General features: G+C 38.9%; 1 protein-coding gene and 1 pseudogene across 5 annotated transcripts; both read right to left on the bottom strand.

The window, feature by feature from the left end:
• Nucleotides 1-522: 522 nt before the first annotated feature.
• LOC107781559 (autophagy-related protein 18a-like) lies at nucleotides 523-7591 on the bottom strand. Of its 5 annotated transcripts, none has more exons than XM_016602283.2 (5): nucleotides 7456-7591; nucleotides 5013-5982; nucleotides 4028-4226; nucleotides 1725-1851; nucleotides 523-875 (listed from the first exon to the last, which is right to left on the bottom strand). In XM_016602283.2, the coding sequence occupies exons 2-5, from the start codon at nucleotides 5874-5876 to the stop codon at nucleotides 785-787; spliced, it is 1281 nt and encodes a 426-aa protein (XP_016457769.1). In that variant the 5' UTR covers nucleotides 5877-5982; nucleotides 7456-7591; the 3' UTR covers nucleotides 523-784. The 5 variants fall into 5 exon arrangements, with proteins under 5 accessions (XP_016457769.1, XP_016457768.1, XP_016457770.1 ...); XM_016602282.2 differs by having other exon boundaries at nucleotides 7429-7587; XM_016602284.2 differs by lacking the exon at nucleotides 7456-7591 and adding an exon at nucleotides 7108-7297.
• Nucleotides 5902-6083, bottom strand: LOC142170095 (U2 spliceosomal RNA; annotated as a pseudogene).
• Nucleotides 7592-22663: the final 15072 nt, after the last annotated feature.

Genomic DNA, 22663 nt, shown 5'->3' with positions numbered 1-22663 from the left:
GACTACTTGTCAAGCACTTCACCACTAGACACAACAACAATGTTTTTTCAATAAAGTTTATATAATTTTAATCCCAATATTATCACAATGATTTAAGAAGAGAATATTGAAGTTTAATGCTGAAGAATTTATGCAAATAATTGATAAGTCTGTCTCCAAAAACCGTACAAAATTTTCCTTTCTGAGCAGAAAAAGGTGTCCAAAATCAATACTGAAAACCCCCCCTCTTTTTCTAGACTTACAACCTTTTTGGGGGGTAATTTAGGCTTACAACCTTGATAATTTAGTGTTTAATTAATTATTCCTCTACATTGCCTTCTATTGCGAATAGAAATTATTAAGCTCATTAAAGCTAGAAATGAAATGCATGTCTGCATCATAAAACCAAAATTTTCATGAACTTAATTATATGTGTTTTTGCTAAATCCACACTTAGTTGAACTTCCCTTCTCAAACTTTTGCAACCATTTCATCAACTACCTTTGCACATAGTAGAAATAGAAAAGGTGAAATGAAGCAAACTCGAACAAAAAAGAACACACTTTTGGTACTGGTAACGGTTTTGTGGTTCTATACTGAACTATCTTACAATTTTGTTAACATACTAATAAGTCGATGTTCTTTACATTAACTAGATCAAAACTGTTGGTTATAGACCACTTTACAATGTTAAATCACTATATATGCTATTTACAATAGCGTATACCACGACTAGGAAAGCAGGTGCAACTAAGGGAAGCAAATACTACCCTTGCATAGACAGGAAAGCCGATCCCCCGTTCCATTACGAGGCCTTATCAGACTTAAGAAAGTTGTGAATTTCCAACTGAGTCATCTCTTTGCCAGAGGCTGGGTCAAACTTGCATCTAATAAAGCTGCATAACAAGTTGATTACATATCAATAATTTGACCAAGCTAATCTTACCAAGAGAAGTATAATGTATGTAAGCGTGCGCGAGAGATATTCCAGCCAATGAGGGAAAAAGTTGAAAAAGTCATTCAAAACTATACATAGTAGAATTATGTGTGTATGGATTCGCAAGTGATTATGCGAGCGAGAGAAACTCTCCAGCAAATGAAGGGGAAAAGTCAAAAAGTCAATTACACACGTAAAAAAATCTAAAATTGGAAAATCCACAATAATAGTTGAAGTAGGAGACACTGATGAGTAAGGAAGACCATATTACTTCTTAAATCAATCCCTTATCTTTAGCTCAGCCAGTTGTTATATTTGCAATCTCCTTTTTTGTTCTTATTTTTGGTATTGTAAGTCTATGTGAATGAATTGAATATAGCTTTCTTTTCCCGAAAAATAAGGATGATGAACCATCATATTTTCCTTTTTCTCTAACTATTTATATAGCAGACTCTGAGGAGCTCATGCTATGCCCAGACCGAGTCACTAATTGAACTACCACTTTCTAATGTATCATCAGTCTAAACTGTTTTCTCCACAAGCACTGCTAACAGTACAATGCATATATATATGTCAATAAACAGGCAGGTTAAGTTATGCTCTGTGAGACATTGCAAAATATTTGTCAATTTCATCCGTTAAAACAAGGAAAGCGGAATAAAGACAATGCAAGGTCTGTGCTTAACTCCCTCTGTCCTCCAACATCAACATGGACGTTTTACTAGAACTTAGAAGTATAGGTATTTATATGTACTACAAGAAAGATAAAGTAATAAATATAGTGAAATTCTCATAACACTGGGCCTACCTTCCATCCAAGCCAAGAATTATCAATGTATTCTTTTCGTGACCAAATGTGACAATATACTCGGAGTCACCAGGCAACCGGAATTGCGCCACTGACCATTCTGAGCTAAAATATTTTGGAAGCACTCCTGCCCAAAAAAAAAACAAATTCAGAGCCTGAGAGAAGTAAAACAGAAGAGCACTATAGCTACTTTCAAGCGTCACTATTTAACAGATTTTCACATAATTGGGTCAAATTGTGCCAGCTGGTAAGTTAATATACATGTGAAGAGAGAAAGGTAGACTGGTGAAAAGCTCAATTAAGAAAAGAAAATAAAGTTCTTGTATCAAAGCTTCATGTTAAGAATTTTCAAGCCCATTCCATTGAAGCAAAAACAGGATATCATGAGTATGCAAATGAATCACAATGCATGCATAGCCGATCCCAAATCCAATAAAAGAGGACGGCAGTAGGTTGACCGTCCATGTAAAAGCAGTTGACTTACTGTAAAAATTAGTTGATTGAAGCATGTGGATCACCAAAGGCGGAAAGAAAATCATTCTTCATTGTAAACAACCCTATTACGACAAGTTAATCACCACTCATGATTCTCCAATATAAGTTACGAATAATACAACCGTACAACAATTTCTGCGCGACTCAAATGGGCAGCCCGGTGCACTAAGCTCCCGCTATGCGCGGGGTCCGGGGAAAGGCTAGACCACAAGGGTCTATTGTACGCAGCCTTACCCTGTATTTTTGCAAGAGGCTGTTTCCAAATAAGCCAAAATATGTCAGAAAAAAATTTGTGTATTAACACGGATCCTTCATTAATTAGTCTCCAGATGCATGAGAATTAGTCTGTTTGATTCTATATCCGGCTGCTTAAATAAGTTATGAGTAATACTACTGTATTAGAAAATGCTAAAGTTTAACAAGTATTAGCACCACCTTGTGGCTAGAATTATTTATCTGTGGCTGCAATAATTAGATCAAGAAGGCAAAGACATTGTGCAGGAGGCTTCAGGGGTATGTTAGATGTCCGTCCAGGACAGGAAAGTAAGGTTTTTATACTTGTGATATCTCAATTCTTATAAGTGCGCATGAGTGATGCAGAACTCAGAGGAATGCTTGAAAATTAGAAAATGATTTGCATGCTGTTAGGACATAGTTCCATCAGATATATTGGGTCAAATGGGAATGTTAACGCAACAAGTGAGCTAGCATTCATAATGAACAAAATACGAATCTAATCTAGAAAGGACTCCAAATTGAGAGCCTTTAGAGTGAAAAGATGAGATGCAAGAGAGGAAGAAAAAGAGCAAATTTAAGTGCCATATCCTTTGTTTGGTTATATATTAAACGAAAACTCTTCTATATTCGGCAGAAAGGAAGAAACAAATGTCTTCTACTTCACAATTGCACAGCAGGAAGCAAATCATGAGTTTGCTTTCCCGCAACCGTTCTTTATCCTTTCTTGAACCATATCTTATATATGCCTCCAAGCTATGAAAAAAAAGCTCTCTATGAACCGGTAAAGGGTCACAAAGGTTTGCTGTCTCGAGAGCTTGGGTTTCATAGGCGACGATTTAAGTTCTATGGGTTCAACCTTTAAATTATTTAGTATTGAACCCATTGTATTCAACCTTTCAGGCCTACTATTTGCTGCAATTTTAGTGAATTTTTACACATAAATTTATGCTCCGCGTTGAAAGTACTGGGTTCAGATGAACCCGGTGTCCGAGTGCCATATTCACCACTGCTTGGGTTGATGGCCCCATAAAGATGTTAAAGGCTAAAAAGGGTAGATGTCATCAGATACAAGCTTAGATATTAAATGAAATCACAACTATGGCTGTTTAAAAGCAAGGGGCGATTTAGATAAGTATTTAGTTAAGTATGATTGTATAGTAGAATCATTTTTTAAGCGTGGGATGGCCAAGTGCCTGATGTGGGATCAGATTTTAGTTTAAGCTGTCTAGTTCTTAGGCCAATTCATCGAGATGAAGTGTGATAAAGAAGAGATAAGTTGTCATGTGTGCTAACCAGTTTGGAGCATTTGTCTGCAGAAAACAAGCCTAATACGGTTAACTATCATAGGATAATTCCACGTTATAAGTTGCCATAATCTCTTTATAAACTCATGGTCCAGGACATCCATCCCTAATGCTGAACAAGAGTCAGAAAGCATCCAAATCAAAGGTCAAATAACTTAGTGTTCTTGGTGGAATTCCGCTTGCATATTTTCAAACAAGGAAATGGAAAAAAAAAAAAAAAAAGAGAGAAATCAGAAAATTACAAATGTGTTCAGAAGGGAACCATACCTTTGATGAAGGAGAATGGTGAACTCGATGCCGCCAGAGTAAGACGGGAATTAGGAGGAGTATTTGTCTTATCCTGGTTCCCAAGATGCTTGATCCTAAAAAGATGAACAGTGCCTTTGTCACTAGAGACTGCTAGCCACTCAGCAGTCGGAGAGAATGAAACACTGTGAATTTCTGCTCTATCAGCACCTCTCCGCACCTGGATCACATATCACATGTGATTTACCAAAACTAGATAGCTCAAAAATGTTGTTTAATTGGTACAAGGGAAAGTTAAAAGACTCAATCTAGCTTTGTAGTTTGTGTGTATGGATAAAGTAGATCTATTAGCAGGCAAAGTAGAAAAAGCAAAACATCAAAACGTTACAATATTATACAATCTATATCCGAAATGTCTATCACTACCATGGATAACAACAAGAGAATATGAAAAACAGAAAGAAGATAATAGGAATTGGCATTTGGCAAAATTTAACAACATTATGTTCTTTAACTCTAATTCCACTTCCAATTACAATAAATTACAATCTGTCATAAACCAAGGCAGAGACGAGCAAGGAGAGCACACTGAGTACCAACTACATGCTAAGCTTTCTGAGTCATGGATCACGGGGAACACAGAGTAAAGACTCAATAGGTAAACTTGAGACAATAGAAAATGGTTTACAGCGACAGTTTACTTGACAGTATCAATGAAAGCCAAGGAATTTCAACCAACAACGCCACTAATCTATCCATCTTCAGCATAAGACAATGAAAAATCAAAGCATTGTTGTTTTGATCAAAGAGAGTTACAAAATGAAGATAAAAGAAACAGATATGCTGGATACATGAAATACATTACAAGGTCAGTTTTGCAGTCCGGAAATTAATCATAAATTGGTGAAAGATAAAAAGACAAAAATGCTGGCTATTACTTACAATAGGTTTGTAATAAATGAAAATGCAACGCCTGGACTGAACTAAACAGCATTCAAAATCTTACCTCCTGCAATAACGTACCATCCTGTGTGCTGAAAATCCGGATAAGAGTACCCTTGATACTTGCTGTTGCCAGCACATGCCCCTCATGACTAAGTGCAAAAGATGCAGTCTTAGAATCATGCGCAAAAATAAACTTAGTCCTTTTTGAAGTGAAATGCTCAACACGAACTTCACCATTTCGTAATCCAGGGCACACCAGCACAGGTGATCCAGTCGCTTGTGAAATCTCACAGAGTCCCTTTGGGTTTACAATTGTCTCAATCTGGTGGACGATCTTCATGTCAGCAAAATTATATATAAATATCTTCTGCTCAAGTATAACTACGATGCAGTCACGTCGAAGCCGGACACTACGCACAGCCGACCGGAAACAGAGTTCGCCCAAGCAGCGGCTCTGATGATCATCCCAAATTATGACCTTGTTTCGAGGATATTGTGGATTATCTCCACTTCCAACAAAGACTAGTATGTTGCTGCAGAAGAGCATCTCAATAATTTCAATACCACCTCCATTGTCAAAGTACCGTTGAAACATCTTTCTGAAAGGGTCACAGCTATAGACTGTAATGCCACGATCAGTGCCAATGGCAAAACAGCTACTGTTTTGATTGAATGAAACACGGTATAGAGTTGAGATTGACTGATTGATCAAACCATGATTAGGACATGAGCTAAGGTTTTGGATAAGGGGACCCTGCTCAGGCTCATTATCTACCTGCTCAACAGCATCTTGTTGCTTCGGCTGAAGCTGTTGTTTGTGTTGTTCTTCTAGTTGCTCTAAGTAAGGTTGAAGCATTGGTGACTTAAACTTTGAATTAGTGGTTGGGTGCTGAAATGGTGGGGGAAGAGGGGAAACAGTGGCCATGGACAGGGATTAGAAAGAGGTTTTAGAAAGGTATCAAGCTTAAGTTGAAAGCTAAACGGATAATGTTTTCTATCAGATAGTCACCACCACATTCACGGTCATCAATCTGCATCAGAAAGACATACAACGTAAAACTAGTTGTATTGATATTAAACTGATAAGCACTTATGCTACACTTGAGCTTAGCCAAAAGGCCGAGGAAGGTATAAAACTAGCAGCATAGATATACAAGCAATGTTAATGAAACGACGAAAGGAAAAAACAAATTCTTCAAAGGAAAATGCTACAACAAAATATTTTTTTAAAAAAAGTGTTTTCACTACAATAAGCTAAACACCCTCAAGTGGTTCTTCCTACTGGTCGCTACACACTGTTCTTCCTAATTACTTCCATTATACTGACAATATAGTGACTTCTATGGGAGGAAAAACTAATGAATAAAGGAATTATCCTGGTTAATTATGAATTAGACACTTACCCTATTGTACTGGTCAACTAGTAATTGACACATGAAAGGATTTCAGTCTAGTTCCATCAAGTAAGGAAACTACACTCAGTTAATTAAAGTCATTGAATCAACCATCAAGTAATGGACAACAGAGGGGGATTCAGGATTTGATTTGAACTTTATGGGTTCGAGATTAATCATTTGTACTTATACAGGGTTAGAGTCAAAGCTACAAGGTCCATTCTACATCCGCCCTAACGGACAACACTTAGTAGCTTAAATTACATAACTGATTCACTTATAGAGCTAGAATCCATGAAAGTGATATCAAGAACATGAATTACATATAAAAATATTTCCCTTAAAGATTCAAATCATTCTTTTCTTCTTTTTTTTCTTTTGATTTCTCACCCAATGTCTGGACTGGGCCCTGACTAATCCAAATCCGTGCCCGGATTTTTCCAGGCTCAAACCTAAGACCTTTGATTAAGGGCGGAGGATCCTATCCACTACAACCCTTGATGGGTTTTTAGTTTCCCGACTGGTGTCGGGTAAATCATTCAGTTCTACTTCTACCAAATAATAGTTAAAATGTTGGTTAGAAAAGACAAAAAATCCAGTAGCACAAGTGAATATTGCAGGACCTTTTTCCTTCTTTATTCTTTTCTCAACCTCTATAATTTGCACTCCCTGAACCGTACAATACAACAATCCCAGCCTCAAAAACAAAAATTTTAAATTAAAAAAAAGTGCATAAATACACTGATGGAATAAAAATTGTACCTGTCAAAAAAACAGTTGATCATGCACGATCGTATTATAATAAAACTCATTAAGCTTCAAAAATCCTTTTTTTTTTTACATTATACAAGAATAAAACTGTACTGGGTTGTCGGAAAAAAATTAACTTCAAAAAGATAATAATAATAGTAATGAATTCCCAGTATTCCACTAGCTATTGATGAACATAATCAAAGAAAAAAAAAAGGAAAAAGGAAGAAAATTTGCTAGAATTAAGTGATATCCAATTCTAAAAAGCCATTGATCTCAGCAAAAATAATAAGCAGGAATACTAATGCAACAGTTAACATCTATAAAACTTACATTAATTAAAGGAGAATTGCAACGTACGTATATGAGAAGGAGGCTGTAAAAAGATTATTAAAATAGGGCTGGGACCTGTGGGGTTTTGTAGGGGACGAGGAAAGAGAGAAATATCAGTTTGCATTTGGAGTAGGAAACTGTTTACTACTGTACGTTTTTAGAAGAATATTTGGATTAGGAGTCTTCGGACTAAAATTAAGTGAAAAAGGGTCAAATTTGTCTTTTTATTATTTGAAATTAAGCAACTTTATCCTGGGTTACAAAATAGTACAACAATAAATTCAGTGTAATCCCACAAAGTAAAATTTAAAAGTTATTTTCAGTACACTAACAAATAATAACAAGTAACAACTACGGAATGAGATGATAAGAACAAATTACATAGAAATTGAAAGATTTGGTCGAAATTGTTGTTTGAGAGATTTCGTTTCCGTTAACATCAAGTGTGTGACCAAAAGTGAAAAAATGGCAAATTTGAGTAATTTTGATTGTTATGGAGGCAAATTCTATTGAATCGTGATTATATCCACTATCGATAGAAATTAAATTTGAGGGTAGCAATAGATTTTTTTGAATTTCATTTTAAACTTTTTCCGAATTTATAAAGTTTTTGCATATTAAATTTTATTATTAATTATAGCAAATTGTTAGTATGTTTATATCTTTAATTTCGAATTTACATTTATTTTGAGGTAAAAAGTACGTGTAGATAAATAATGTTTTCGCTGAAAAAATGCTGATATTTTGGAGATATTGTTAGAGCCTGTAAATTATTGTTTTATTAAGAGGGAAAAGGACCACAAACGTGGATTTACAACTTGCAAGACACGTTAAAATTTGTTAAAGGAATAGTATAAGCTTTGATGCTTGACTTGGCCACAGCGCAAATAAAATATCTAATTTTCAGTGTTCATAATATATACACTTATTTGCACGAATGCAATGTCAATTGAATTAATTTTCATAACTAAAGATTGTGATTTGATGCATAGTTATCTATTTATTTTTTATTAGAGGTTGAGAGTTTGATCTCTGGAATAAAAAAAGTTTCTGGGAAGGACTATTTTCTCATTTATACGGTGCGATTCCGAATTAGTTAAGTTCCAAAATAGGTATTGAACAATAAGTTAGCGTTTGATCATAGATTCCCAAATTTATTTTGAAAATTTTGATTTGGATGAAGTTTGGTTTGAAGATGAAAATGTGTTTGGACATCAGTTTTCAAAACATATTTCACTTTTTAAAAAAAAAATATGAAACATGACTTATACCCACATGAAACATGACTTATACCTATAAGTCCTAAAAACTATCACAAATACCCAACAGTACCTTCATCAATAACATTCATTATCATTATCACAAATCATAGTCCTAAGCATAAATAAATTTGGTATAAAATTATCATTTTTATAATGAATTACATAATACACTATTAGATGACCGAGAAGACGAAACAGTATTGTTACAAAATAATAAATGGTGGCTCTTTTATAAAATACAAAAGTTTGGGGCAATTTTTAAAAAAATTATAAAAATATAATAGTAAAATTTTGGGTCAAAACCAGCTCTTGGATTTGAAAATTTGCCAAAATATGGATAAAATTTATGAACAAACATGTATTTGCCAAAAGAAATTTGGAAAAATTTTAGCAAAATCTATGGCCAAACGGGTCCTAAGTGCTCATTTGGTTATCCCACGTTTGCCTGGGTAAAATTACGGTATAACTAATCTTGGGAATAGTTATCCCGGAATTGTAATGTTATTTCATCCCTATGAGAGAGCGGGATAACAACTCTAGGATAATTAATCTTGGGTAATTTATTTCCCAACCAAACAGCCCCTAAGTGAGAAACCAGAAAAAGAAAAAAACTTTGATAATTTTCTTTTATCTCATTTAATTCCATTTTCTTTCTTACATCAAGTTTTTTTCTAAACTTAGCAAGTGTACTCCCCAAACATGTTGATTAAGGCTTTGATGATTAAAAAAGGCAGCCCGATTCACTAAACTCCCGCTGTGCACGAGATTCGGGAAAGGGTCGGATCACAAGAGTTTATCGATAATTATTTATTTTAAATCCAATTTTAATTATTATTAAGTGTTTGATGTTTATACATTCGCTCTTACCTCATAATTTTAAGTTGTATTAACTAAAAGTATAATTTACAGTAATTGACCATCTTGCCTTCTCTCTGTCTTTTACCTCCTTTTGCCTTTGCTATGACCCTTCGGAGACAGAGACAGCCAATAATATTGGTACTTTCTTATTAACTCTGATCATATGGTTAATGGCAAAATTTGATTTGGGCTTTCAAGAAGCATGCTTGAGACACTACATTGGACTTTTTTCACTTTTAACCCGCGCCAGAAATTATTTATATTTGGTAGCCGAAAAATATATAAAATTTATATAATTTTTACATATAACATACAGAATGTATATGTATACAAAATATATATATATATTGACTATTATTTTGAGAACGACTATACAATGTCATTTTCCCCGCTACATTGGGCGTCCGTTCAAAATGAGTTTAAGTCCATATGACCCAAATGGATCATACATGGCCAACATAGTAATAGTCCGAGCTAGCCATTTTTTATTTCTATAATTTAAAAATAATCAATGTTATAGAGTTTCAAATTAACAGGTACAACTCCATGATAATAACATTAAAATTCCACTTGTGTATTTTGGAACTTCATGATAGTGGCTATTTTTATATTACAAAAACTAAAAGTGGCTATTTGTGAACTTTATCCCATTACAACTTGAATTAAGGTGAAGTACATAAATAGCCCTCAAAGTGGACGGTCTTGATTTTTTATCGTCGATTGCCCTTAGCAGTACTTCAAGTATAACAAGTATTGTCATCTTGACCTATGGACAACACTTTTAATTTTTTACCTTAAAATTCTGCTTATGGAACAAGCGAGAGTCAAAAGTTAAATATAACCCAAAAAGTATCATAGTTCTGCTTTCAGTTATGGTCGCTCAAACTCAATCTACACAATAATGGTTACTTTCACTACTACGACCAACTGTATAAAGTTTATAACAATTTATACTAAATAAATAGAGTATTTTCCTCAACATAATCATATGCATTTTAAATTTTTAAATAAAGTTTAATTTATATTCATTATAGCCGTGTAAAGGATTTTTACACTAAAAATTACTCATAGTATAATTTTATTTACATGGTCGGGGGATTTTAGTTAAACTCTATTAAAATTTATAATAAGTAATTTGTCTTATTGCCAAAATTATAAATTTTATATTTTATGGGGGATTATCTATAGTACATTCCTTGATTAATTATAACAACACCAACATACACACTATATTTCCATAGGACCTGAAGAGGTAATCCTACCTTGTGGAGGTTGATTAACTAGATAGCATAATTCTTTTATTTTTATTTTTTATATCAGTATTGTTTGATCAAAAAATATAGATCTTGGTTCAAATAATTATATTTGTGTAATTAAAGGTTAATCTTAGTTAGCAATAATATCCCAAGATAAAATTTTTCAACGATATAATAAATGTTAGATGGGTCCAGTCGGACGATAACAATAATATGTAATAATTGTTTTAGAAAGCAAGAGCAATAACGTAGCATTCAATAATAATAAATAACAATACATGGCTATTAAGTAAACATGAGGAATGATTCTGTAACGACCCGGCCGGTCGTTTCGAGAGTGATAGCCCAGATTCTCCCCATTTCCAGCTTCTTTTGTGTTCTTCAGCTACATTATAATACGTCGGATTAGTTGGTTCGGCTCCGGAATGGTTTCGGAGCTAAATTGACACACTTAGTCTCTTTATTAGAAGCTTAAGTTGGAAAAGTCATCTGGATATTGACTTATATGTAAACGATCTCGAATTTGAATTTTGATAGTTCTGTTAGCTCCGTTAGGTAATTTTGGACTTAGGAGCACGTCCGGAATGTGATTTGGAGGTCCGTAGTAGAATTTGGCTTGAATTGGCGAAAGTTAGAATTCTAGCAATTTTGGTCGGCAGTGAAATTTTGATAAAGGGGTCGGAATGGAATTTCGGAAGTTGGAGTAAGTTTGTGGTGTCATTTTTGACGTGTGTGTAAAATTTGAGGTCATTCGGACGTGGTTTGATAGGTTTCGGCACCGTATGCGGAATTCGAAAGTTTAGAAGTTCCTAGGCTTGAATCCGAGTGTAATTTGGTGTTTTGATGTTGTTTTGAGTGATTTGAGGATTCGACTAAGTTCGTATAGGGTTATATGACCTGTTTGTATATTTGGTTGAGGTCCCGAGGGCCTCAAGGTGATTCCGGGTAGTTAATGGATCGTTTGAAGTTGAAAAAATGCAGTTGAAGCTGCTGGTAGTGGTGTTTCCGCACCTGCAGCATGGGAACTGCAGGTGCGAGGCCGCAGGAGCGAAGAAAGAGCCGCAGGTATGGCAAAGGAAGGCCTGGGTTCAGACCGCGGGTGGGATGGAAATCCCGCATCTGCGGTGGTCGCAGAAGCAGATTGAGAGGCGCAGATGCGCAGTTGGATCGTAGGTCCGGCTTGGGCCCCGCATCTACGATGGCCGCAGATGCGGTCAGGTGATCGCAGGAGCGGGGTCAGTCTTTTAATGAATTTCCGCAGAAGCAGAGCTCTTTTCGCAGATGCGGTTCCGCATGTGCAGAACTAGAACCGTAGGTCCGGTTTTGCTGGGCAGAAAACACCAGCTCGAGGTTTTGTCTTTCATCCCACTGGCCCTTTGACATTCATCACAACGCTTGACTAGATCACTTGCGTCCTTGTAGAAAGTAGGCCAATAGAATCCACAACTCAACACTTTCGCCGTCGTTCTCGCTCCACCATGGTGACCACCATATGGTGAAGAGTGGCAAGCATCAAGAATTTCTACTTGTTCCTCCTCCGGCACACATCTTCGAATCACACGATCGGTACAAATCCGGAAGAGGTACGGTTTATCCCAATAGTAGTCAAGGCAATCCCGTTTGAGTTTCTTCCTTTGGTTGGAAGAGAACTCATTCGGTACAATACCACTCATAAAATAATTTGCTAAGTCGGGGAACCATGGCATCTGGGTCATTGAAATGGCTAGAGTTTCTCATCGGGGAAGGAGTCATTGATTTCAAGGCCGTCATGTGGCCTCCCCTCCTCCTCCAAGCGATACAAGTGGTTCACCACTTAGTTTTTACTGATTTGCAGTCTTCGATTTCTAGATCGAACTCTTGCAATAAAAGCACCCATCTCATTAACCGCTCCTTTGAATCTTTCTTGCTCATTAGGTACCGAAGTGCCGCATGATCCATATGGACAATCACCTTTGTACCCATAAAGTACGGGCGGAACGTTTCCATAGCAAATATAATAGCAAGGAGCTCTTTTTCGGTCACCATGTAATTGATTTAGGCATCATTCATGGTCCTACTAGCATAGTAGACCGGATGAAAGATCTTGTTGATACGCTGCCCCAAAATTGCTCCGACCGCCACATCACTAGAGTCACACATGAACTCAAAAGGCAAGCTCCAATTTGGGACGGTGATGATAGGAGTAGTTGTCAATTTGAACTTGAGCAATTCAAATGTCTTCATGCAATCCTCGTTGAAATGGAATTTGGCATCTTTCTCCAATAGCTTATACAAGGGGTTCACCACTTTGGAAAAATCCTTGATGAAACGGCAGTAGAACCCCGCATGACCCAAGAAACTCCTCACTCCCTTCACGGATGTTGGGGTGAAAGTTTAGAAATCACCTCTATTTTGGCTTTGTCGACCTCAATACCATTCTTTGAAATTTTGTGGCCAAGGACAATGCCTTCCTCGACCATGAAGTGACATTTCTCCTAATTGAGTACCAAGTTTGTCTCTTCACATCTTGCCAAGACCTTATCCAAAATTTTCAAACAATCAACAAAAGAATTCCCGACCACTAAAAAGTCATCCATGAAGACCTCAAGGGAATCCTCCACCATGTCCGTGAATATAGCCATCATACACCGTTGAAAAGTCGCCAATGCATTGCATAAACCAAATGGCATCCGCGAGAATGTGAAAGTACCATAGGGACATGTGAAAGTAGTCTTCTCTTGATCCTCCAGAGCAATAAGAATTTGATTGTAGCCGGAATACCCTTCAAAAAAATAATAGAAAGCACGGTCGGCCAACCTATCAAGCATTTGATCAAGGAAGGGAAGTGGGAAATGATCCTTCCTTGTGACTTTGTTGAGCTTGCGATAGTCCATACACACTCTCCACCCGGTCGCCGTTCTTGTAGGAATCAACTTGTTCTTGTCATTGGTGACCACCGTCATCCCCCCTTTTTGGGACACATTGCACCGGAGAGTTCCACGAACTATTGGAAATGGGGTAAACAACCCCGGCATCCAACCACTTTATGATCTCCTTTTTGATCACCTCTTTCATTGCTTCATTTAGTCTTCTTTGATGTTCAACAGAAGGTTTGGCATCCTCCTCCAAAATAATATTGTGCATGCAAAAGGCGGCGCTTATACCCCGAATATCCGACAATGTCCAACTGATAGCTTTCTTTCTCTTTTGTAGCACCACCAATGTGGAGTCTACCTACACGTTAGTCAAACAAGAGGAAAGAATAACCGGCAAAGTAGAACAAGGGCCAAGGAATTCATACCTGAGATATGGAGGCAATGACTTTAACTCCAAAGTGGGAGGCTCCTCGATTGAGGGCTTTGTTGGAGGAGTCTTCATTTCAAGATCCAAGGACAATTTGCGGGGTTCATAAGTGTAAGACCACATTCTGTGCAATGCATTCACACATTCCACAAAGCCATCCTTCACATCATCATCAAGGTTGAGCAAAATGACCTCCAAAGTATCATCCACACTCATCATGGCACTAGTATCATCAATAACCACATCGGTCACTAAGTCCACAAACAAACCAACTTTATTGCTATTCGGTTGCCTCATAGATTTGCACACATGGAAAATCACCTTTTGATCACCCACCCGGAAAGTGAGCTCACATGCTTCCACATCAACAATATCCCTAACCATAGCAAGGAAAGATCTCCCTAGAATAATGGGCACCTCATAGTCTACTTCACAGTCAAGAATCACAAAGTACGCCGGGAGGATGAATTTATCAACACGAACCAACACATCATCAATAATACCCAATGGTCTCTTCATAGTACGATCCTCCATTTGCAACCTTATAGATGTGGGTCTTGGTTGCCCAATTCTCAAAGTCTTGAAAACTAAATTGGGCATCAAATTGATACTTGCCCCAAGATCATAAAGAGCTTTTGCAAAGTCAGCGCTTCCAATAGTACAAGGGACTGTGAAAGCATCGGGATCTTCTAATTTAGGAGCCATTGAGTGCACAATTTCACTCACTTGATGTGTCATCTTTATAGTCTCACAATTCATCGACCTCTTATTTGTCACCAAATCCTTCATGAACTTTGCATAATCGGGCATTTGCTCCAAAGCCTCAACCAATGGCACATTAATAAATAGGTTTTTCATTATGTCAATGAACTTTTTGAATTGGTTCTCTCCATTTTGCTTGGCAAGCCTTTGAGGGTATGGAGGAGGAGGCCTTGGCATTGGTGCCTTATCCTTTGGCACTACCGGTTTCGGTATGTCTACAATGTGCTCCCTAGACGGGTTCACTTCCTTGAGTCTCCTCCACATTGTCATCAATATCAATTCTTACTTCATCATTGGCTTGCACCAAATTGTTTGGAATCTCATCTTCTTGAATCACTAGTTCATCATCCACAATTTTTCTTTGAGTTGAGGTGGTTGTATCCCCACCTTTTCCACTCCTTGTAATCACGGCCATGGCATGTCCCGTATTGTTCCCACCCTTTGAGTTCACCACCGTGTCACTTGGTAGTGCCTCCTTAGGACGCGTGTTCAAAGCTTGCGAGATTTGCCCCAATTGGACTTCCAAATTGCGAATTGAAGTATTGTGTGAGGCTAGTTGAGCATCGGAGTCGGTATTCTTCTCCATCATTTGTTTAAACATGTTCTCAATTCACCCCATCTCATTGTTGGAAGATCTAGGACCATGGGAAAGATAAGGAGGCAGGTTGCTTGGTTGTTGATACATCGGGGGCCGTTGAAAGCCCGACCCCCGATTCCCTTGATTATTGTTCCATCTCCCTTGGTTGTTGCCTCCCCAATATCCTTGACTATTGCCACCCCAATTGCCTTGATTGTTTTGACCATTCCAATTACCTTGGTTGTTTTGATTGTTCCAATTCCCTTGATTACCTTGAGATCGCCACTGTTGTTGATTTGGGCCTTGAGAGTTGTTTCTTTGCCCTTGGAAGTTGTTCACACATTACTTCCTCCTCTTGTTCATTGTAAGATTCATCTTGGTCAAACCCACTATCTTCTTGAACATATTGTTCTGCACGGTTTTGCACTTGTTGACCCTTTTGCCTTCTCTTATTTACCATCATATTGACACCCTTCATTGCATTTACTTGCTTAGGACCTTGAACTTGTTAAAGTTGAGCTTTGGCTAATTGATTCATTGTAGTGGTCAACTCGGCAATTGATTGCCCATGATCATGCAATTCTTTATGTAGGTAAATCATATTTGGATCACCTTGAGGAACATTTTCTTTTCTTTGCCAATGCCGATGAAGTATCCGCCCTTTCATCTAAGATTTCACAAGCTTCGGCATATGGTGTTGTCATGAAATTTCCACCGGCAAGTTGGATGAATATTATGTTGTCATGAAATCCCCCTATAAAAAGTTTGTTGAATCATAGCCTCTGTCATGTCATTGTTCAGCACTCTTTCACCATAGTTCAGTACCTCTCTCATATCTCATGCAAAGGCTCATTGGGTTCTTGTTTGAATGCTAGAATCTCGTCTCTAAGAGTAGCTATATGCCCGGGAGAAAAGAACTTGGCAATGAATTTCTCCGCCAATTCATCCCATGTATGGATGGAATGGTTTGGCAACCTTTCTAACCAATCCAAGGCTTTCCCTCGTAGTGAGAAAGGAAATAGCCTCAACCTTAAAGCATCCTCGGAGACGTTTGTCTGTTTACTCCCCCAGCAAGTGTCCACAAATCCTTTCAAGTGTTTGTACGCATTTTGATTCGGAGTCCCGGTGAAGAATCCCCGTTGCTCTAGCAATGTGAGCATAACATTTGTGATTTGAAAGTTGCCTGCCCTAATCCAGGGCGGGACTATGGAACTTGCATACCATTCATTCGGCAACACTCGGTGTGGAGCCGCTCTTGGTGGAGGTGGGGGTGGAACGGGAATGTTGTCTTGAGGAGTCGGCCTCGTCTATTTGCTTGAGGTTCAGGAGGAACATCTTCAACTTGGTCATCTTCCACGTCCACATCCCCCAAAGGCATGTTTTCGAGAGGATCATTGTTGTTGAGAGCCATTGTTTCACCTACACTTGTTTCACCAAAAAGATTAGTAACATAGAAGGAAAAGAAGACAATTCACACACAAACCCAAATATATAGCTAAATCTGTTTTTTATGCTCCCCGACAACGGCGCCAAAAATAGGTCTCGCCCAAGTCACACCTCAAATTGGGGTTGTGAAGCGGTCGATTGCAATAATAATACCCAACTAGGAGTCAGAATCGAATCCATAGGGAGTGTAGATGGGATTAGTGGTATGTATTTGGTCTAAGCACGTGAATTGTCTAAGTTGTACTTCCACAAACTTTGTTTTGATTTTAATGTTAAAATTATACTAAGGATTGCAATTGAAAAATCTGAAACTAGAGAAGAATGTTTTTGTTGTTGGTTTTCAAATTTGTAAAGGGTCTAGGGTTGTGACTTCCACCTAAGTGTTTGCCTAACGGGTTGTGGGCTTTAGGGCGAGTTTCGTTGGTCGGGATGTGTTATAGAAATCAACACTCAAATACTCACTCAATACCTCTCGGTAAGAGAGTGGTTTTGCCCAATTTGTCTTTCTCAAGTTCAAATGGGTATTGAACTAAACAATTGACAAATTTCTCAAGTCGGGTTTTACTATCTCTAGTTTCAACCCTTTAATTGGGACTATCAATCTCTTGATTTCATCCCAAACTCTTGTTAGCCAAGTTTTCCTAGACTAAGTCTCTCTCTCTCAAGTGTAAACCAAGTCAAATAGGCTTGAACCAATGTTTGCAACCATTAATTCTACAATTATAGAAAGAACGAGTCTAAATAATACATACCCAACCATAAACAAGCCTTAAATCAAACACCCATTAGGTTCCCACACTAAGGTTGGGTCACAACCCTAGCTAGAAATTTAGCTACTCATTGTGGGTAATAAAGAAAATAAAGAAGAAAAGATGCTAAAACTCTTATTAAATGATTAATAGATGAAAGTCCAATGTAAAATCAATAATATAAACTAAATTTGCCTAAAAGAGTAAAGAAAAATGGTTACAGACTTTCTGGTATTCAAAACTTGACCTAATTTCGTGAAAGTAATCTATTTATACAAAGCTAAAATTTTCGGATAAAATTGCCATTTCGGAGGTTCTGCGGCCACACAATTTTGTGTGCGGTCCGGACTTTTCTTCAGCTCTTGACAGGAGTGGATTCTACGACCGCACAATTCTGGATTACGGTTGCATCTCTTGAGTTCTGCGGCCCGCATAATTCTGGGTGCGGCCGCATATTTGATTTCTGCGACTGCACAATTATAGTGCGGTCCACAGTTCTTGTTGGGCTTGAATTTAAAACTCTCTGAACTTTGACTTCTACGGCCGCACAATTATTGTGCGTTCCACACTTTACACTGAAGCTCTGTTGATTGTTCTTCATATTCTGCGGCCGCAGATAGAATTCTGCGGTCCGTACTTGAGCCTGTGTGCTTGATTTTTGTCCTTGTTCAAAAGCACTCCTTCTTGAGTTGGATTTCATCATAATGGCTCATTTTTCAGTACTCCTACAAGTAAGCATATTTCATTAGTTTTCGGGAATATGTTTAAACATTTTTGAACTAAAACGAAAGTCAAAAGGCGCAAATAAGTAGTCAAAATCCTCACTTATCTCCTGCCACCACTGATGATGGAGCCTTCCCATTGGTGGAAGAGATAATTCCACATAACCTCGATTCCCGGTCTGATTTCACCACGTCCCCCGATGTCGAACCTGGGGTTTTCCAGTCAGTGATGACGGTGAAGGAATTGGAAGAGCTTAGGGCTAAATTCAGTATTTCCAACCATGTTGAGTTGATTCTGGCGGGGTGGGATGCGGTGCAGACTCACCGTCCTGGGTACTACGCCTTCTACGCCTACCCATTCCAAGTAGGCTACACTCTCCCTATTCTTCCGTTGGCGGAAGAATTCTGATGTTACTATGGCGTTTGCCCAGCTCAGCTCGTGCTGTACGTTTACAAACTTATACGGATGCTCACCAAAATTTACCGAGCTAGCCGGGGTCGAACTGACGCTTTGACATTTGATACATCTCTTCGCCCCTAGCTTTTATAGGGGGCGATAGTAAATCCTCACCACCGAGGAGGTAAGTGCTTGGTAATGAAGATGGATGACAAGGCCAACCACCAATTCTGGTTCAATTTCTTCTTCGTAAAAATCGAAGACGTGGTGGTCAATGTAGACGGTTTCCTAGAGGCTTGGAATTATACTCGTAAGTATTCAATATCCCTATAGGTATTTAATTTTTCCCTTGTGCCCGGTCGTGGGCTTTGACTTCTCGTCCCTTACTCGTGTAGCCAAAATTTTGCCTCCTTCTTCGGTTGTTGACATTTCTGATTGGGTTGGTCGACTTCTTCCTCATATTGTAGGGATTCGTGAATGGTCGGGTTTCTTAAAGAAGTTTCGACCTGCTCCCCTTTCAACTGGTAAGTTCTTCTTATTATTGGCATCTCGAGTTTCTTTTCCTTTTGTTCACCTTTGCTGACTTTCCTCTCTCCTTGTGTTTTTCTCAGCTTCAACCAGGGGATCTTCAAGGAGGTCTAGAGCTCCCCCACCCTCCTTCCATAAGAGAAAAGCTACTGCATCCTCGGATCCTGCCCCTTCTATGATTGGGACTGATCCTGTTCGCATCTCAGTCACTCTTGTTGTTGTGCCGGTGTCTATTCCTTCTTCAGCCGTGGAGACTTTGACCACAGAGCCTTCGGTTTCTCCTTTATACAGTGTCATATATAAAGAAGACGAGTCATTGACTGATGGTGGGGACTTGATGCCTTACAAGAGGAGGGCCGTGGACATCGTGGGAGCAGGGTCGACGGCTGTTGATGCAGGAGATATCGGCTTTGACCTTCTAGAGAAGGCCACAATGATGATCTGGTAGAGCCCGTAGGCTAATCCTTAGGTTGTTGGGCTGAAAGATATGGATGTTCGACCTATTGAGGATGAAGTCAAAGATGTGATGGACCGTCACGGCCCTTCTGTTCCAGGATGCGATGAGGCCTCGTCTTTCGGTGTTGTGGCGGATGCGCCTCCTTTGGCAGATGATTGAGGTGAGGCCGTTTCTAATGAAGATGTCGGATCCGATTCTGACATGGATGCAGAAGAGCTGAGGATGATTGACGAGGGACTCACTCAGCTCGAAGTAATGTTGGAGAGGGGTTTGAGAACTATTATTATCCCGATAGACCGTAATCTTCTCATGGATACCGAGAAGATTATCATGTCCCTTGTCCCTCTCAGTTATGATATTGATGGAACGACCCTCAAGAGTATAAATGGCTACGACTTGTCGAACAATATTGCCGACCTCGCCCTTCGGGTAAGTATCTCTGTTGTTAGTTGTTTTTCCTTGGTTCTGCTCTTTTATATTCTCTTAATTTTCATCGTTTGTTTTGTAGATGGTTGTCCTAGAGATTGAGAGTGCTTGTAGGGAGCATAGGTGTAAATATATATATATATATATATGAAGTTGAGGGACAAGTAATTTGGGGTCCTTGAGAAGTATCGGAAGCTGCGGTGTCAGCTCCGTGAAGGCGGCAATATGCGCTAACTGAGGGAAGATTTGAAAGCCAGGGACGATGAGCTGGTGCGGATGGTGGGGAAATGTAGCATCCTGGAGGGGACACTGAGGAGCAAAGAAGAAGAACTCGAGCTTAGCAAGGGGGTCGAGGTTCGATGCAGCGACTTCCAAGCTCAGGTAGTTGCATTGCACGACCAGCTCGAGGAGTGCTAATTCAGGGTGGAAACCCTTGGTGGTGAGGTCGCCGAAAAAGTGGAAGAGCTGGAGAAAGCGGAGTCGGCGTGGTCGGAGGCTTTGAATTAGGCGGTGGTGATTCAAACTCTCCGTTCTGATCGGGAGAATGATTTAACAACGGCCAGGCTCAAGGAAGAATGACTCGATGAAAGGATCGGAGAGTTGGAAAGAGAGACCTTTATTCTCCATGATCCAGTGGTTGCTTTGGAGGCCGAGAAGGCCCAATTACTGGCACAACCATCCTCTTCCCGCGCTTCAAATTTTCCCAATGTTCCTTGGGATTTATATGAGGAGTGGGTTCATGCCGAGGCCCAGTTAGATATCTTTTGAGATTTGCATACGGCAGGTTCCGTCTTTGATGCTGCCCTTGAAGGTTTTCACGTGAAGGCTCGTGAAGCTCAAGTCGCTTGTGGGTATGATCCTACTATGCCTGAGGCCAGCGAGGGTGATAATGAGTTTGTAGATCGGCTTGAGGAGGATGCCTGGTACAATACCGCTTATCCGTAGGGCAAAGGCGACGATGGCAAGAACGATCAAGATGGCGAGGGCATCGGTGGCCAAGGCGGTAAAGGTGCAGAAGATCATGATGGTGGCGATCAGTAGTTTTTGTTCTTTTTTTTTTTAAACTTTTATGTATTTTTGTCGGCGTCTTCACGAGCCTTTGTAAAAGAAGAAGAAGAAGAGGAAGAAGAAGAATTCTCTGCATCTTCTTCCTTTCCTGTGGGCTTCTATAGTTTGACTGCCTTTAATCTTTCCTTTGTTAGTGTTATCTTTTTATTGGTTGTGGCCTTGGAGCTGATTACGCGTTGTTTGCTTCCTTTTTATCTTTTTTGCGTGTTGAGATATGGCCGAGGGCTGATAGCTGTTTGTTTGAGGTGGGTCGAACATATCCTTTCCTTAAGTTGTGGTCGAGGGCTGGTAGGTGTTAGTTGGGCAACGTCAAACATAACCTTTTATTTAAGTTATGATTGAGGGCTGGTAGTTGTTAGTTCGAGCGAGGTCAAACATAATCTTTCATTTAAGTTGCGCCTGAGGGTCGGTAGGTGCTAGTTCGAGCAAAGTCGAACATAACCTTTCATTTAAGTTTCGGTCGAGGTCTGGTAGGTGTTAGTTCGAGCAATGTCGAACATAACCTTTCATTTAAGTTACGCCGAGGGCCAGTAGGTATTAGTTCGAGCAAGGTCGAACATAACCTTTCATTTAAGTTGCGGTCGAGGGTCGGTAGGTGTTAGTTCGATCAAGGTCGAACATAACCTTTCATTTAAGTTACGGTCGAGGGCCGGTAGGTGTTAGTTCGAGCGGGGTCAAACATAACCTGAATGCGAGAAGGATGTGCTGATAAGTGTAAATTTTATTGTCTTGACATTGTTGCTTTTGTTACATACTTGGAGAAATTTACAAATTGTTGGGTGTTTGTAATGACCCGACCAGTTGTTTTAAAAGTAGTAGCCCCGTTTCCCTATTTAATGCTCATTCTATACCTTATAATTGTTATATGACTTTCCGGGGCAATTGGTTCGGGTCCGATGATATTTTTAGAATAAATTGGAACACTTAGTTCCAAAATTTAAAACTTAAGTTAAAAAGGTAGGCTGGATAGCGACCTATGTGTAAACGACCCCGAAATAAAATTTTGATGATTTCAATAGCTCAGCATGGTGATTTTGGACTTAGGAGCGCGTCCGGAAAATTATTTGGAGGCACGTAGTTAAATTAGACTTGAAATGGCTAAAATAGGAATTTAAGTTTGGAAGTTTGACCGGGGAGTTGACTTTTTGATATCGGGATTGGAATCCAGTTCTGAAAATTTGCATAGCTCCGTTAGGTCATTTATGACTTGCGTGCAAAATGTGAGGTCAATCGGCTTGATTTGATAGGTTCCGGTGTCGTTTGTAGAAATTGAAAGTTTCAAAGTTCATTAGGCTTGAATCTATGTGTGATTCGTGTTTTAGTGTTGTTGGATGTGATTTGAAGACTCGACTAAGTTCGTATGATGTATTAGGATTTGTTGGTATATTTGGTTGAGGTCCCGAGGGGCTCGGGCATGTTCCAGATGGTTAACGGATCAAATTTGG

Source organism: Nicotiana tabacum, chromosome 15 (assembly GCF_000715075.1).
Source record: "Nicotiana tabacum cultivar K326 chromosome 15, ASM71507v2, whole genome shotgun sequence".
Classification (NCBI taxonomy): domain Eukaryota; kingdom Viridiplantae; phylum Streptophyta; class Magnoliopsida; order Solanales; family Solanaceae; genus Nicotiana; species Nicotiana tabacum.
This window is presented reverse-complemented; position numbering and strand designations above follow the sequence as displayed.